Below are 13,987 nucleotides of genomic sequence, written 5' to 3' on the forward strand. Positions count from 1 at the left end.
GGGGGAGCATTAGCAGGAAATTTTGATGCTTTTGATTTCTTAATAGCTGACTCTGAGAACATGGAACGGTGGGGGAGTTGAAGCAGGTCACGACCAGGTGCCTCTTTCTCCTGGTATTTTAATTCAAGTCTCTTAGAAACTGTGGAGACTGATAGGAGTTTTACCAGTTAGCCAGTTGTAGGCCTTGTAATATCTGATGTACTGGCAGTGAAATAATTTCCTTTCATGGAGTTTTACAGGACTGAAGGCTAGTTTGAAAATCCTTACTGCCTGTGCGCATGGCAGCCTAATGAAGATTCAGAGTAGAAACCTTTTATAAGAACTTAGGATAAGAAAACTCCTCTGTTGGGACTGGCTGCAAAAGAGGTAAAGAAGGCTGGTCAAGGTTTAATATAAGGACATCATCATGACCTGACCAATCTTTAGGAGAATCTGACTGCACTGGGGATGGACAAATGGGGATGCAGGGACTCCAATTCATTCTCTGAAGAATACCAAAGAGGTGAAGGAAGCCATAAAAGAAAAGAAGGACTCCTTTAAAACATGGAAACGCACAAAAACAACCGAAGCTTGATCAGAAGAAATGTCACAAGGCGGTGAGGGATGCCAAAAAGGACTATGAGGAGAAAATAGTGCAAGAGGCCAAAAATTTAAAGCCCTTCTTTAGATACATAAAAGTAAAAAACCTGCAAAAGAGGCGGTGGAACCGCTGGATGACCAGGGAAGAAAAGGGTACATCAAGGAAGACAAACAAATTGCAGATAGACTAAATTCCTTCTTTGCGTCTGTCTTTACGAAGGAGGACACTGCAACAATTCCAGAAGCAGTGAAAGTGTTCAAAGGAGTAACAGAGGACAGTCTCACCACAGTAGAAGTGGACTTGGACCAGATTTACCGCCAGATCGACAAACTCAAAAGTGACAAATCTCCTGGACCAGACGGAATTCATCCGAGAGTCTTGAAAGAGCCAAAAGTAGAAATTGGAGAACTATTGCAAAAACTTGCCAACCTGTCAATCAAAACAGGACAGATACCGGCCGACTGGAAGATAGTGAACATCACGCCGATATTTCAAAAAGGATCGAGAGGACTGCCAGGCAACTATAGACCCGTGAGTCTCACGTCAGTTCCTGGGAAGATGGTTGAGGCACTGATTAAGGATAGCCTAATCCGCACATGACTTGATGAGAGCCAGCCAACATGGATTCAGGAAAGGGAAGTCATGTTTGACGAACCTACTTCAATTTTTTGAGACAGTAAACAGACATGATATGATCGAGACCTTCAAAATACTGAAAGGAATCGACAAAATAGAGCAGAAAAAATTATTTACATTGTCCAATTTGACACGGACTAGAGGACACAGAATGAAGCTAAGGGGGGACAAGTTCAGGACTAATATCAGGAAGTTCTGCTTCACTCAGAGAGTGGTTGACACCTGGAATGCTCTCCCAGAGGAGGTTATTGCGGAATTGACCATCCTAGGATTCAAAAGCAAACTAGATGCACATCTCCTTACGAGAGGCATAGAAGGATATGGATGAGTGAAAATTACGCCAGGTGTACACCTGGCAGGGCCTCCGCGTGTGTGTATCGCCGGACTAGATGGACCAAAGGTCTGATCCGGAAATGGCGCTTCTTATGTTCTTACAAATAGATAATGGAGAACCGGTGGGTATTATATACTTGGATTTCCAGAAAACGTTCGACAAGGTTCCACATGTAAGACTTCTCAGGAAACTGCAAGGCGTTTATAAAATTATCATATAACCAGATAGTGAGGAAAACCAAAAAGAGCCAAAGAAGACAAACTGCCACAAGTACATTAAAATAAAAACATACATTTTGAAGAATCAACACGTATTGTCGACTATTTTAATTGATCAATAGGCTTAATCAGTGCAGATATTGGCATTCAACAGCTCAAAATTGTCTTTAACTGGGCTTAATTGAAAGTAAGGCGCATAACTCAATAAACTCGATTCTATAAAAAGCAGGTACCCAGCCCAAAGTGTCTACACTAAAAGTGGGTGTGGTTAGGGGCACTCTTCCTCCTTTCATTCCTCTATCCTGGAACTCTGCGAGACCTGATATTACCAGATCTATCCAAAAGTTTAAATAATCTTTCCCCTCGTTAAAAGGCATTATCTATATTGGAAAATTAGGGAAATCTCTTTACTTTAAAATTACTGAGCTCTGGAATAACTTTCCTGTCTAGCTGCATAACTTGGGCTCTTTCCAATTACAGTGGTACCTTGGATTATGAGCATAATCCGTTCCAGCAGCATGCTCGTAATCCAAATGCTTGTATATCAAAGCAAGTTTCCCCATAGGAAGTAAGAGAAACTTGCTTTGATATGTTCCCACCCCAAACCTTCCCTCCCCCCCTGAGAACCGGCATTGCTCCCCCCGAAGGCCCTCCCCCCCACGATCCGGCATCCCCCCGCCGCTACCTGAGATCCCCCAACCCACCCGAACCCTTTTCTTACTTCTCTCCGCATCGGCATCGCCGGCATCAGCATGTCCTGTGCCCAAAAATCTTCTTCCTGTGCCGGGCCTTGAGCATGTGCGCATGCTGAAGGCCTGAGAGTTCACGTTCAACGTGCACAGGACATGCTGATGCCGATGCGGAGGGAAGTAAGAAGAGGGTTCGGGTGGGTTGGAGGATCTCAGGTGGCGGCGGGGAGTGCCCGATGGTGGCGGGGGGGGGGGGGTGCATGATGTAGGCGGAGGGGTGCCGGGTCACGGGGGGGAGGGTGCTGGTTCTCGGGGGGGGGGGGGGGGGCGCTCGTAGAGCGAGGCAAGCTCGGTATACGAGGCACCAAATTTGCAAATGTTTTGCTCGTCTTGCAAAACACTCGCAAACCGGTGCACTCGTAAACCAAGGTACCACTGTAGTTCGAAAACGTGGCTATTTTCAAAAATGTAAATTCCGCTGCTCTCTATATAATCACTCATTCTTATTATATTTTCCTTTCTTCATAACTCTTTTAAGCCGTGCCGAGCTCTATCCTTATAGAGAAGATGCAGTATATAAACTTAAGGTTTAGTTTAGTTTGGCGGATCACAGGTGTGTTTTTGAGTTAGGCCTCTTTTTGTGAATTAGGTGCCATTAGGCTCTGATATCTGCACCTAACTTTAGGTGAAGAAAACTCTGGATAAATATGGTGCGCCTAAATGTTAGGATGCTGAGCGCCACATAAGCACACTTAGGCAGTGCTAAGCGGGATTCTATTAAGGGCGCCTACGTTTTATAGCATTAGTGCCAATATTAGCGCCTAACTTTAGGCGGACTTTATAGAACCAGGGTCAAAATGTCCAATGAACATGCATAAGAACATAAGCAATGCCTCCGCTGGGTCAGACCCGAGGTCCATCGCGCCCAGCAGTCCGCTCACGCGGCGGCCCAACAGGTCCAGGACCTGTGCAGTAAATTTCTATCTATACCCCTCTATCCCCTTTTCCAGCAGGAAGTTGTCCAATCCTTTCTTGAACCCCAGTACCGTACTCTGCCCTATTATGCTCTCTGGAAGCACATTGGCTAAGGCTCTTAACATTTGCATCTCCTCTTCCTATAGGCTAAGGCTCTTTGCACCTGCATTGTGATGTCATAGAGCTTTATGGTTATAGAAACCTAGAAACATGATGGCAGATAAAGGCCAAATGGTCCATCCGCAGCATCCACTATCTCCTCCTCTCCCATAAGAACATAAGCAATGCCTCCGCTGGGTCAGACCTGAGGTCCATCGTGCCCAACAGGTCCAGGACCTGTGCAGTAAATTTCTATCTATACCCCTCTATCCCCTTTTCCAGCAGGAAATTGTCCAATCCTTTCTTGAAACCCAGTACCGTACTCTGCCCTATAACGTCCTCTGGAAGCGCATTCCAGGTGTCCACCACACGTTGGGTAAAAAAGAACTTCCTAGTATTTGTTTTGAATCTGTCTCCTATCAACTTTTCCGAATGCCCTCTTGTTTTTTTTATGTTCTGAAAGTTTGAAGAATCTGTCCCTCTCTACTCTCTCTATGCCCTTCATGATCTTGTAAGTCTCTATCATATCCCCTCTTAATCTTCTCTTTTCCAGGGAAAAGAGTCCCAGTTTTTCCAATCTCTCAGCGTATGAAAGGCTTTCCATCCCCTTAATCAGTCGTGTCGCTCTCCTCTGAACTCTCTCGAGTATCGCCATATCCTTCTTAAGGTACGGTGACCAATACTGGACGCAGTACTCAAGATGTGGATGCGCCATTGCCCGGTACAGCGGCAGGATAACTTCTTTCGTTCTGGTTGTAATGCCCTTCTTGATTATACCTAGCATTCTATTCGCTCTCTTAGCGGCCGCTGCGCACTGTGCCGTCGGCTTCATTGTCATGTCCACCATCACCCCCAAGTCGAATCCCACAAAATAGGAAAGGCAATAGTGGAGCAAAGACTCGGCTGTATTTCAGCGAGAGGGCCTGCGTCAGACATTTCAGTTGCCAATATCCGTATCATGGAGTGTCTATCTCTACACTGAAGAGTAGAAATGTAGCTGCAATGAACACAGATTTATTTAATGCACTTGTTTTATAACATTTACCCCCATAATGGATAAATTTTAAAAATTTGAAAATGAGCACTGTTTGCTCAAACTTTATTCTACTATATCTATATTAAAACTTAAGGGCCTCTTCTATCAAGCAGTTTTTAGCGCAGAGAGCCGCGCCGAATGGCCCACGCTGGCCATAGGAGCTCTGTGAGCATCGGGAGTTGCACGGCTCGCCGCGCTACAAACTGCTAGCGCAGTTTGATAGAAGAGGCCCTAAGAAGGTTGCACAAAGCATAGTCCATATGGTTCATAGACAACCCCGCGAAAGACAAAGGCGCGCGCCGACAACTGGAGCGCAAGACGGAGGCGCGCGCCAAAGAAAATTACAGTTTTTAGGGGATCCGACGGGGGGTTTTGTTGGGGAGCCCCCCCCCAGTTTACTTAATAGAGATCACGCCGGCGTTATGGGGGGCTTGGGGGGTTGTAACCGTCCACATTTTACTGTAAACTTAACTTTTTCCCTAAAAACAGGGAAAAAGTGAAGTTTTCAGTAAAATGTGGGGGGTTACAACCCCCCAAACGCCCCACAACGCCCCCACAACACGGCGCAATCTCTATTAAGTAAAGTGGGGGGGTTCCCCCCCACGCCCCCCGTCGGAGCCCTAAAAACAGTAATTTTCTGCGGCGCGCGCCCCCACACTGCGCTCAATTGTCTGGGCGCGCCTTTGTCCCGGCGCGCTTTTGACCTGACACCGTCCATATAGCCATAAAAAGGCAAAACATTCTTAAAATTCTATGAGTTAAAATGAAGAGTTCAGATTAAATATGGTTTTCATTTAATATTTTCAAGCATTTGAACAGATTTATTGTCTTAACCATAAGCCACATCTTACCGTGGGTTGGAGCGAGAAAGTGGGTGCATCTCATTCTGATAGTGATGTCCCTGACTGACAGGCTGTGAAAATCAGAAGAAACAGCAGTGAGAAAATGACTTTGCATGGCTTCTTTAACACGCTAAAATGAATCTTTCTGAGGCAAATCATTCTGGACATCAGAGTTATTTTTTTACTACTCAATATATATATTAGATTTCCAAGCAACTTGCCATTGAAGCAAGATTAAAAAATGTATTCAACTTCTAATTAAATAAATTTTCAGCAACAAGCATGCAATATTTCTTTAGGCCATACATATAAAATCTAAAGAATTCCATTCTAAATATTAACAGAAGAGCTCCTTTCAGCTAAAGCCACACTCTTAACTGGACAATACCGCTGAATATTACCGTACTCTGATCAGCCATTTTTTAAATGAGCTGGAGAGAGGAGTTGCAAGGGTGAGTTGGGGGAGGAGCTGGCAATTAAGGGGTGCTAGCAACATTCGTTGCCAGTGCCTACGTAGCTAAGCGACCATATATGATGTCATAAATAGCAGTCCTAACTTTAATCATTTAGCTGTGTGGGTGCCAGCAATATTAGCTCCCCCCCCCAATCTGTTTAGCTTCCAACTCCAGGTGTAGGGGCTGGAAGAGGATAGGACTATGGGAGGGTATCACTGTTGTGCCTTGGGCTGGAATTGATGTGTGGAGGATTGCCAGTGAATGGGAGGACTTAGATGGGGATTGATCCCAACAAGGGTGGGGTGAGGTGGGGATTTGAGAGCAGAGTTGATCAGATGTTATTGGAGGTGTTAGGAGGGGGATAAAGAGATTATGTAGTGAGCCTGGTAAGCTCTTTTCCAGTAAATAGGTGAGACATTCTAGACCAGGGGTGTCCAACCTTTTGGCTTCCCTAGGCCGCATTGGCCGAGAAAAATGTTTCTAGGGCCTCACAAACGCTGCAGCAAGACAGAGGAAGGAGCCGGCAAGACGGTAAACACCCGGGGGCAGCAGAAGAAAACACTGGATCGCCTTCGACCAGGGCCGCACAAAATACTTCATGGGGCCACATGTGGCCAGAGGGCCACAGGTTGGACATCTCTGTTCTAGACAGATGGGTAGTGTCCCCATGGCCGCGTGCCATCTGCAGAAGGAATCTACTCTGGATTTTTATCTGCGACTCTGCTCTACTTCACTGGACTCCTGAGCCACTAAATAAATGTGAAACCACTAAATAAATGTGAAGTAGAGGCACCTATGGCAATCAAGTTCAGCAGCAATCTATTGTGGCCACCATGGACCCCAGGAATTGAAGATAGTCCCATGCCGAAGGAGCCAGCAGCTCCAGAGGGGAAGAAATCTGGGCACACAGTTTCAGTTGGCGCACTTCTGGTAGATGCAGCCCGCAGCCATGTTGAAGAGAACTCCTAGATATTCCAGTGACTGCGTGGCACTGCCAGCACCACCCACATCACCCGACACTCCAGACAGCACTGGCAACAAACCCCCCCCACACACATCACCCAACACTCCGGATAACACTGGCAACACCCCCCACATCACTCTCTCCTGCCTATAGGGCCACACTCTGTGAATGATGGGCCTTCTCCTTCCCATTGCATGTTGGAATGCAGTGGGAGGGGCCTAGGACCTGATTTGCTCAGCATCGCAATGTCACAATGTCGTGGGATGTTGGGGGGGAGGAGTGTAGTGCTGGGGCTCTCTGTGGAGGGGGCTGGGGGATCGGTGTCTGGGAGGGAGATAGGAATCTCCCTGCAAGTTCAGCTGATCCTAGCAGGAATCCCTGAAATTAGCTCAGCTGATGGGGATTCCTCTGCCCCGATCAGCTGATGGAAAGCCCTCAATATGTTGTTTTTTTCCCCCCATCTCTTGATGGTGGGAGGAGGTCGGTGACCACTGGGGGAGTAAGGGGGGATCATGCCTTAATCTCTCCAATGGTCATCTAGTCAGTTTGGGCAGCTTTGAGGCACTTAGATGCAACTAAAACAGGTCTAACTGCTGTCGACTAAGTTCCCTCTCGGAAAGCTTTGATTATCGCAGTATGGCAGTACTTCCAGCTTTAGGCCTGCCTGATTTGCACCCATAACACTCCTCCCAACATGCCTCTTTGAGGTTTGGATGCACAGCAGCTTAGAAATGCTGCTGCACGTCCAGAAAGTTGGTTTTGATTATCGGCACTTGGGAAGTCCCTGCTATTAGGATGTCGAAGTGCCGACTTAGGCAGGTTTTTGGACGTTTTAAAGTTTTGATTATGTCCCCCGTAGTCAATTCCCCACCATAACCACTTCAGTGTCCTGAGCATCCTTCAGTACAACCCCTCCCCCCCTCACTAGGGAGGGAAGTACTCTTGCTAACTTGAACTACCAGTGAGTCCACCTGGATGAATAATTACTGAAACTCTGGAGTCATGGGATAAAGATATGTCATTGTCTTGGCTCCTTTTAAGGAGCCCTTTTGGGCCTCCCAATGCTCTGTTAAAGAAATAAGGTCTGGATACGATGGAAAATATGAAATTTGCTTTTGTGAAGCACTCATAATTGAGCAATGTGCTGCCACTGCCTAATGCGGTTCCAGATTCAGTTCCCTCAATGCCTCTGGAATAAGCTTTAATAACACTGATGCTTTGAAGAGGCAGTTCACTTTTGGATCTTCCCTTTGCTCAAGGGTAACTACCAGCTCCTGGGATCTAGCGTTTGCCTGGGACTCAGAATGCCCTAGGAGGGAAGTTCACTGTGAGACAGTAATGGTATGGAATCTGACTTCCAGTCTCCCTAGACTGGCTCTTGTCCAACCACTTCTGCTGTCAAAAGCAGACTGGGAGAGACCACGTCCTCTCAGCCAAGGAAGGAGAAACCTGACAGTTTCAATAGGCTTTCCATTTCAAACTTACAAACTCTGGGATAAATTCCTGACTAGAGACCCCCCTGAGGTACCCATCCGGTTCTCACTCTGTCTTTGTCTGGGCTCTGCAGTGTTCACATACCTGCGCTGTGCCCTCGCTCCTTCCCAAGACTCCAGGGGGCTTTTTTTTCCCATAGAAGGGGCCTTTTGTGATCTCCCAGCCTTACTGGTACTGGATGGGGCTAAGCCCAAAGCTCCCACCCCTCCCTCACGTGTCCCTTGGCACGTGGCGCATGGCTGCTGTTCAGTTGGCCATACATCACAAATCTGGCATAATTCAGGGGTATCTCCACTAGAGGACATCTCTAATGTTTTCCTGTCAAATTGAGGGTTTTTGAGGCAGATGGAGGCTTTTTATTCAAATCAGGAAAATCCAAGATGGCCACTACTAAAACGTAGTTGTGGCAAAAATGACCCTAAGAAACCCCACCCACGGGTCAAATAATACTGGGAGGAGGAAGTTTGAGATAGGTGACCCTAAATACAGCCCCAGAAAACCTTAAAACTGACCCCCACCAGATTTTCCCATAGGCTTATATAGGGAATTCTTGACACAAAAGCTGGGAGAGGACACTGCCTTACTTTAGCCATCCAGGTCCACATGATGAAATATTTGGGCTGCCAGTTAAATCCAAAATCTGACCGAGATGTCAACTTCCATGGATCCACACACAAGTGGGGGGAGGGACTTATGCAGCTGGCACTCGTTAAGCCCTGCTGGACCAAAAACCAAGGACCAGTCTGAGCTCAAGCACCTGATGAATCGGGATGTGAGCTAGCTTCAAGGGGAACATACCCCAAGTTCAAAAGGTTCAAGCTTGCGGAGTAGATACGAACCCGAAGGTTACCATGCCAGCAGCAGACTTCTGATATAGAGTCTGTGTCCTCTCCCAGGCAGAACAGCCCCTAGGGTCACCAGTGGTCCTCTCCAGCATCAAAAACCTCGGACTCAGAGAAACAAAAAACACAAAAAATAATAAATGATCAGAGAAGATCAGAAACACCTTTCTCAACTCACTGGTAGAAGGAAAAACTGAAGGAGCTCCACAGCAGTGGAGAAGGAGGCGGAGCTGAAGAATATAAATTTCATTCTCCTATAACCAACTCATGAGTATGGGATATTCACCTATTGTCAGGGCTCGTATACTCTGTGCAACAGAAATTACATTCAAGAAATGCATGGCATGCTAAAGGTAAAGATATCCTATACAGCCATATGGTGGTGCCATTGCTGCATTTTATGCTTAAGGTTGCAAACACTTTAAAGTAAATAAACAGTTTTAAAAAATACCTAGATTTTTCTTTGTCTGGTAATTATCATTGTTTTAAGAAAAATAAGTAAAAATGAAGATTTGATAATAGTATTGTGATAATACTAATAGTTTAATGGCCAATAAACATACTATTGTTTTAAATATTTTTAACAAAGAATGTAAAATTGCCTGCTTTCAAGGCTGGTAACAGCCAGGATGCATTTCGTATAAAACACTTGAGCATCCATCCCATGGTGGTTATTTTAGAAGGCCTATTTGTGATTTACAGTATATGAGGACTGTTGAAAAAGTATCAGACCTTAATTTTTCCTGCGTAAACAAATAAAGCTAGGGAAGCGTGGTTTGGTGCACGTATGTAGGCGACCCTAATGCACATGCTTGAATTTTTTCCCACACACAGAAGCTGTCATTCACTGGCAGACCGCCGATGAGTGAGGAAGTGTAAGTGGCAAAATGACAGAAAAAGTTGAACAACGCTACTGCATTAAATTTGGTGTAAAGAACATAAGAACATAAGAAGTTGCCTCCACTGGGTCAGACCAGAGGTCCATCTCGCCCAGCGGTCCGCACCCGCGGCGGCCCATCAGGTCCACGACCTGTGAAGTGGTTTCTGAACACCTCTACAACCTACCTCAAGTTCTATCTGTACCCCTCTATCCCCTTGTCCTCCAGGAACCTATCCAAACCTTTCTTGAACCCCTGTACAGAGTTCTGGCTTATCACCTCCTCCGGAAGCCTGTTCCATGTGTCCACCACCCTCTGGGTAAAAAAGAACTTCCTAGCATTTGTTCTAAACCTGTCCCCTTTCAATTTCTTCGAGTGACCCCTAGTGTTTGTGGCCCCCCACAGTTTGAAGAATCTGTCCTTATTTACTCTCTCTATGCCCTTAAGGATTTTGAAGGTTTCTATCATGTCCCCTCTAAGTCTCCTCTTCTCCAGGGAGAACAGACCCAGCATTTTTAACCTGTCAGCGTATGAAAAATTTTCCATACCTTTTATCAGTTTAGTCGCCCTCCTCTGCACTCCCTCGAGTACTGCCATGTCCTTCTTGTGGTACGGCGCCCAGTACTGCACACAGTACTCCAGGTGCGGGCGCACCATTGCGCGATATAGCGGCATGATGACTTCTTTCGTCCTGGTTGTGATACCCTTTTTGATGATGCCCAGCATTCTGTTTGCTTTCTTTGAGGCTGTCGCACACTGCGCCGATGGTTTCAGTGATGTGTCTACCATCACCCCCAGGTCCCTTTCAAGGTTACTCACCCCTAGTAGTGTTCCCCCCATTTTGTAGCTGAACATCGGGTTCTTTTTCCCTACATGCATGACCTTGCATTTCTGTACGTTAAAACTCATTTGCCACTTATTTGCCCAGTCTTCCAGTCTCGTTAGGTCCCTTTGCAGGTCTTCACAGTCTTCCGTGTTTCTAACCCTGCTGCAGAGTTTGGTGTCATCAGCAAATTTTATAACCTCACATTTTGTTCCCGTCTCCAGATCGTTTATAAATATATTGAACAGTAGAGGTCCCAGCACCGACCCCTGCGGAACTCCGCTCGTGACCCATTGCCAGTCTGAGTATTGGCCTTTTATTCCAACCCTCTGTTTCCTGCCTGCCAACCAGTGTTTGATCCATCGGTAGATATCCCCTTGCACCCCGTGATTCCACAGCTTTTTATGTAGCCGTTCGTGAGGTACCTTGTCGAAGGCTTTTTGGAAGTCAAGGTAAATGATGTCTATGGATTCCCCCTTATCCATCTGGCTGTTTATTCCCTCAAAGAAGTGCAGCAAGTTCGTGAGGCACGACCTTCCCTTGCTGAAGCCATGCTGGCTCGCCCTCAGTTGTCCATTGTTTTCTATGTGTTCACAGATTGCATCCTTTACCATTGCTTCCATCATCTTTCCCGGAACCGAGGTCAAGCTCACAGGCCTGTAGTTTCCCGGGTCACCCCTTGATCCCTTCTTGAAGATGGGCGTGACATTTGCTATTTTCCAGTCTTCTGGGATCTCCCCAGTTTTTAGGGAGAGGTTACATATTTGTTGAAGTGTCTCTGCTATTTCGTTTCTCAGTTCTTTTAGTACCCTTGGGTGGATGCCGTCCGGGCCTGGTGATTTGTCGCTCTTTAGTCTGTCTATCTGTCTGAGGACATCCTCTTTACTTACCTCTAGTTGAATCAGTCTTTCGTCGTGTTCTCCGTTTATAAACACCTCGGGTTCTGGGATATTGGATGTGTCCTCTCTGGTGAAGACTGACGAGAAGAAATTGTTTAACCTGTCAGCTATCTCTTTTTCTTCCTTTATCGCTCCTTTCCTGTCTCCATCATCCAGTGGTCCCACTTCCTCTCTGGCTGATTGTTTCCCTTTCACATACCTGAAGAAGGGTTTGAAGTTTCTTGCTTCTCCTGCCAGTCTTTCCTCATATTCTCTCTTTGCTTTCTTGACCTCTTGATGGCATTTTTTCTGGTGTCTTTTGTGTTCTTCCTGGTTTTCCTTTGTTGGTTCCTTTTTCCATTTCTTGAAGGATGCTTTCTTGTCGCTTATCGCCTTTTTAGCTGCAGTTGTTATCCATGCTGGGTTTCTAGTTCGATTTTTTTTGCACCCTTTCCTAAACCTTGGGACGTACAGGTCTTGTGCCTCGAGCACTGTGTCTTTAAGCAGTGTCCAGGCTTCCTTTACGGTCTTCACCTTCCCTGAGCTGTTTCTGAGCTTTTTCCCTACCATTTTCCTCATGTCCTTGTAGTTTCCTTTTCTGAAGTTAAGTGCTGTCGTTGTGGTTCTTTTCACCTTTGGTGTTCCCATGTTTAATTTGTACTGGATCATGTTGTGATCGCTGTTCCCTAATGGTGCTAGTACCACCACTTCCTTTGCGGGTCCCTCTAGCCCGTTGAGGATTAGGTCTAGAGTGGCCTCCCCTCGCGTTGGTTCCGTGACTAGCTGCTCCATGAAACAGTCCCTTATCACCTCTAGGAATTTAGTTTCTCTCGTGCAATTTGAGTGTCCAATGTCCCAGTCTATTCCCGGATAGTTGAAGTCTCCCATAACCACCACCCTTCCACTTTTGCACTCCTGCCTCAGTTCGGCCTCCAGGTCCAGGTCGTTAGCTTCTGGTTGTCCTGGTGGGCGATAGTACAGTCCCAATTTGATGTCAGCTCCTTCCCCTCCTGTCAGTTTAACCCATAGTGACTCCAAACTGTCTGCCCTTGTTGTTTCTGTTCTGGATGAAGGAATGGAGTCCTTTATATACAGGGCTACTCCTCCCCCCTTCTTGTGTGCCCTGTCCCTCCTGTAGAGTTTGTACCCTTGCAGGGCCACGTCCCATTTGTTGTCCTCTGACCACCATGTCTCTGTGATTCCTATTATGTCTAGGTCCTTGTTTCTGGCTATAACTTCTAGCTCCCCCATTTTAGTCCTTAGGCTCCTAGCATTTGTGTATAGGCAATTTAAGTCCCAGTTAGTTACCTTTTCTTTAGGATCTACTCTTGATTTGTTGTTCCTGCTGGTCTCCTCACGGGCTGCCTGTGGTGTGTCTAACCCGTCCTCTGCCCGTTTCTTAGTTCTTTGATAGCCCTCTGGTTTCGTCTGTTTCCTCCTTGTCGTGCTTATTTGCTCTAATTTCCTCTCAGGTCCCTGTACTGCATCTTTGGGTTTATGTCCAAAAAGTGTCCATTTTATCTCTGGTCCGCAAACGCCATTTCCTGTTTCAGTATCCTTGCTTGATACTGTGGCCCGGTGTGTCGAGGTCAGATCGACTATCGGCTTTCCCCTCGTTGTCAGTTTAAAGTCATGTCTATGCAGGTCTGGATGTTACGTGCCAGCATCCTCGTCCCAGCCGTGCTCAAATGCAGTCCGTCTCTCCTGTAGAGCTTGTTTTTCCCCATGAAGGTTGACCAGTTTCGTACAAAGAGGAAACCCTCCTCCTCACACCATCGTCTCAGCCATCCATTTGTTGCTTGCAGCTCGGTCTGCCTCCTCGCATCTGCCCTTGGTACTGGCGATTCCCAAGTAGAAATGATCTGCAAGATTCAACAGGCCTTTGGGCCAAAGCAATGGGCACCACACAGATAAAGAAGTGATACAACTGCTTCAGAGATGACCGCACATCAGTGGAGAGTGAAGCACATTCTGGTAGGCCCTCAACATCCAGAAATGAGATCATCATTGACCAAGTGAGAACGCTGGTGATGCAAGATCATCAAATCACCAAAGGGTACTACCAAGAGATCCTGCGTCGCCTTCGTAATGCCGTGAGATGCAAATGGCCAAATCTGTGGGCAGCGGGCAATTGGCAGCTCCATCACGATAAAGCATCTGCCCATTCTTCACATTTGATATGGAGTTTCCTGGCCAAACACAATACACCTGTGATTCCTCAGGCCTCCTACTCTCCCGACAAGG

The 13,987-nt window shown here is 46.5% G+C and overlaps 2 protein-coding genes across 13 annotated transcripts in view; one reads left to right on the plus strand and one right to left on the minus strand.

Annotated features, from left to right (window-relative positions):
• Positions 1 to 13,987, plus strand: part of LOC117351126 — a 690,625-nt gene that overhangs the window by 340,385 nt on the left and 336,253 nt on the right. The gene's annotated exons all lie outside the window — the stretch shown is intronic.
• The window catches only part of CFAP20DC (CFAP20 domain containing), a 153,794-nt gene that overhangs the window by 24,217 nt on the left and 115,590 nt on the right, over positions 1 to 13,987 (minus strand). The window contains exon 15 of the mRNA XM_033925976.1: positions 5,419 to 5,480. Within this exon, the coding sequence (XP_033781867.1) occupies positions 5,419 to 5,480 (62 nt within the window). The remainder of the gene's footprint in view (positions 1 to 5,418; positions 5,481 to 13,987) is intronic.

The sequence above is a fragment of the Geotrypetes seraphini genome, chromosome 17, assembly GCF_902459505.1.
Source record: "Geotrypetes seraphini chromosome 17, aGeoSer1.1, whole genome shotgun sequence".
Lineage (NCBI taxonomy): Eukaryota > Metazoa > Chordata > Amphibia > Gymnophiona > Dermophiidae > Geotrypetes > Geotrypetes seraphini.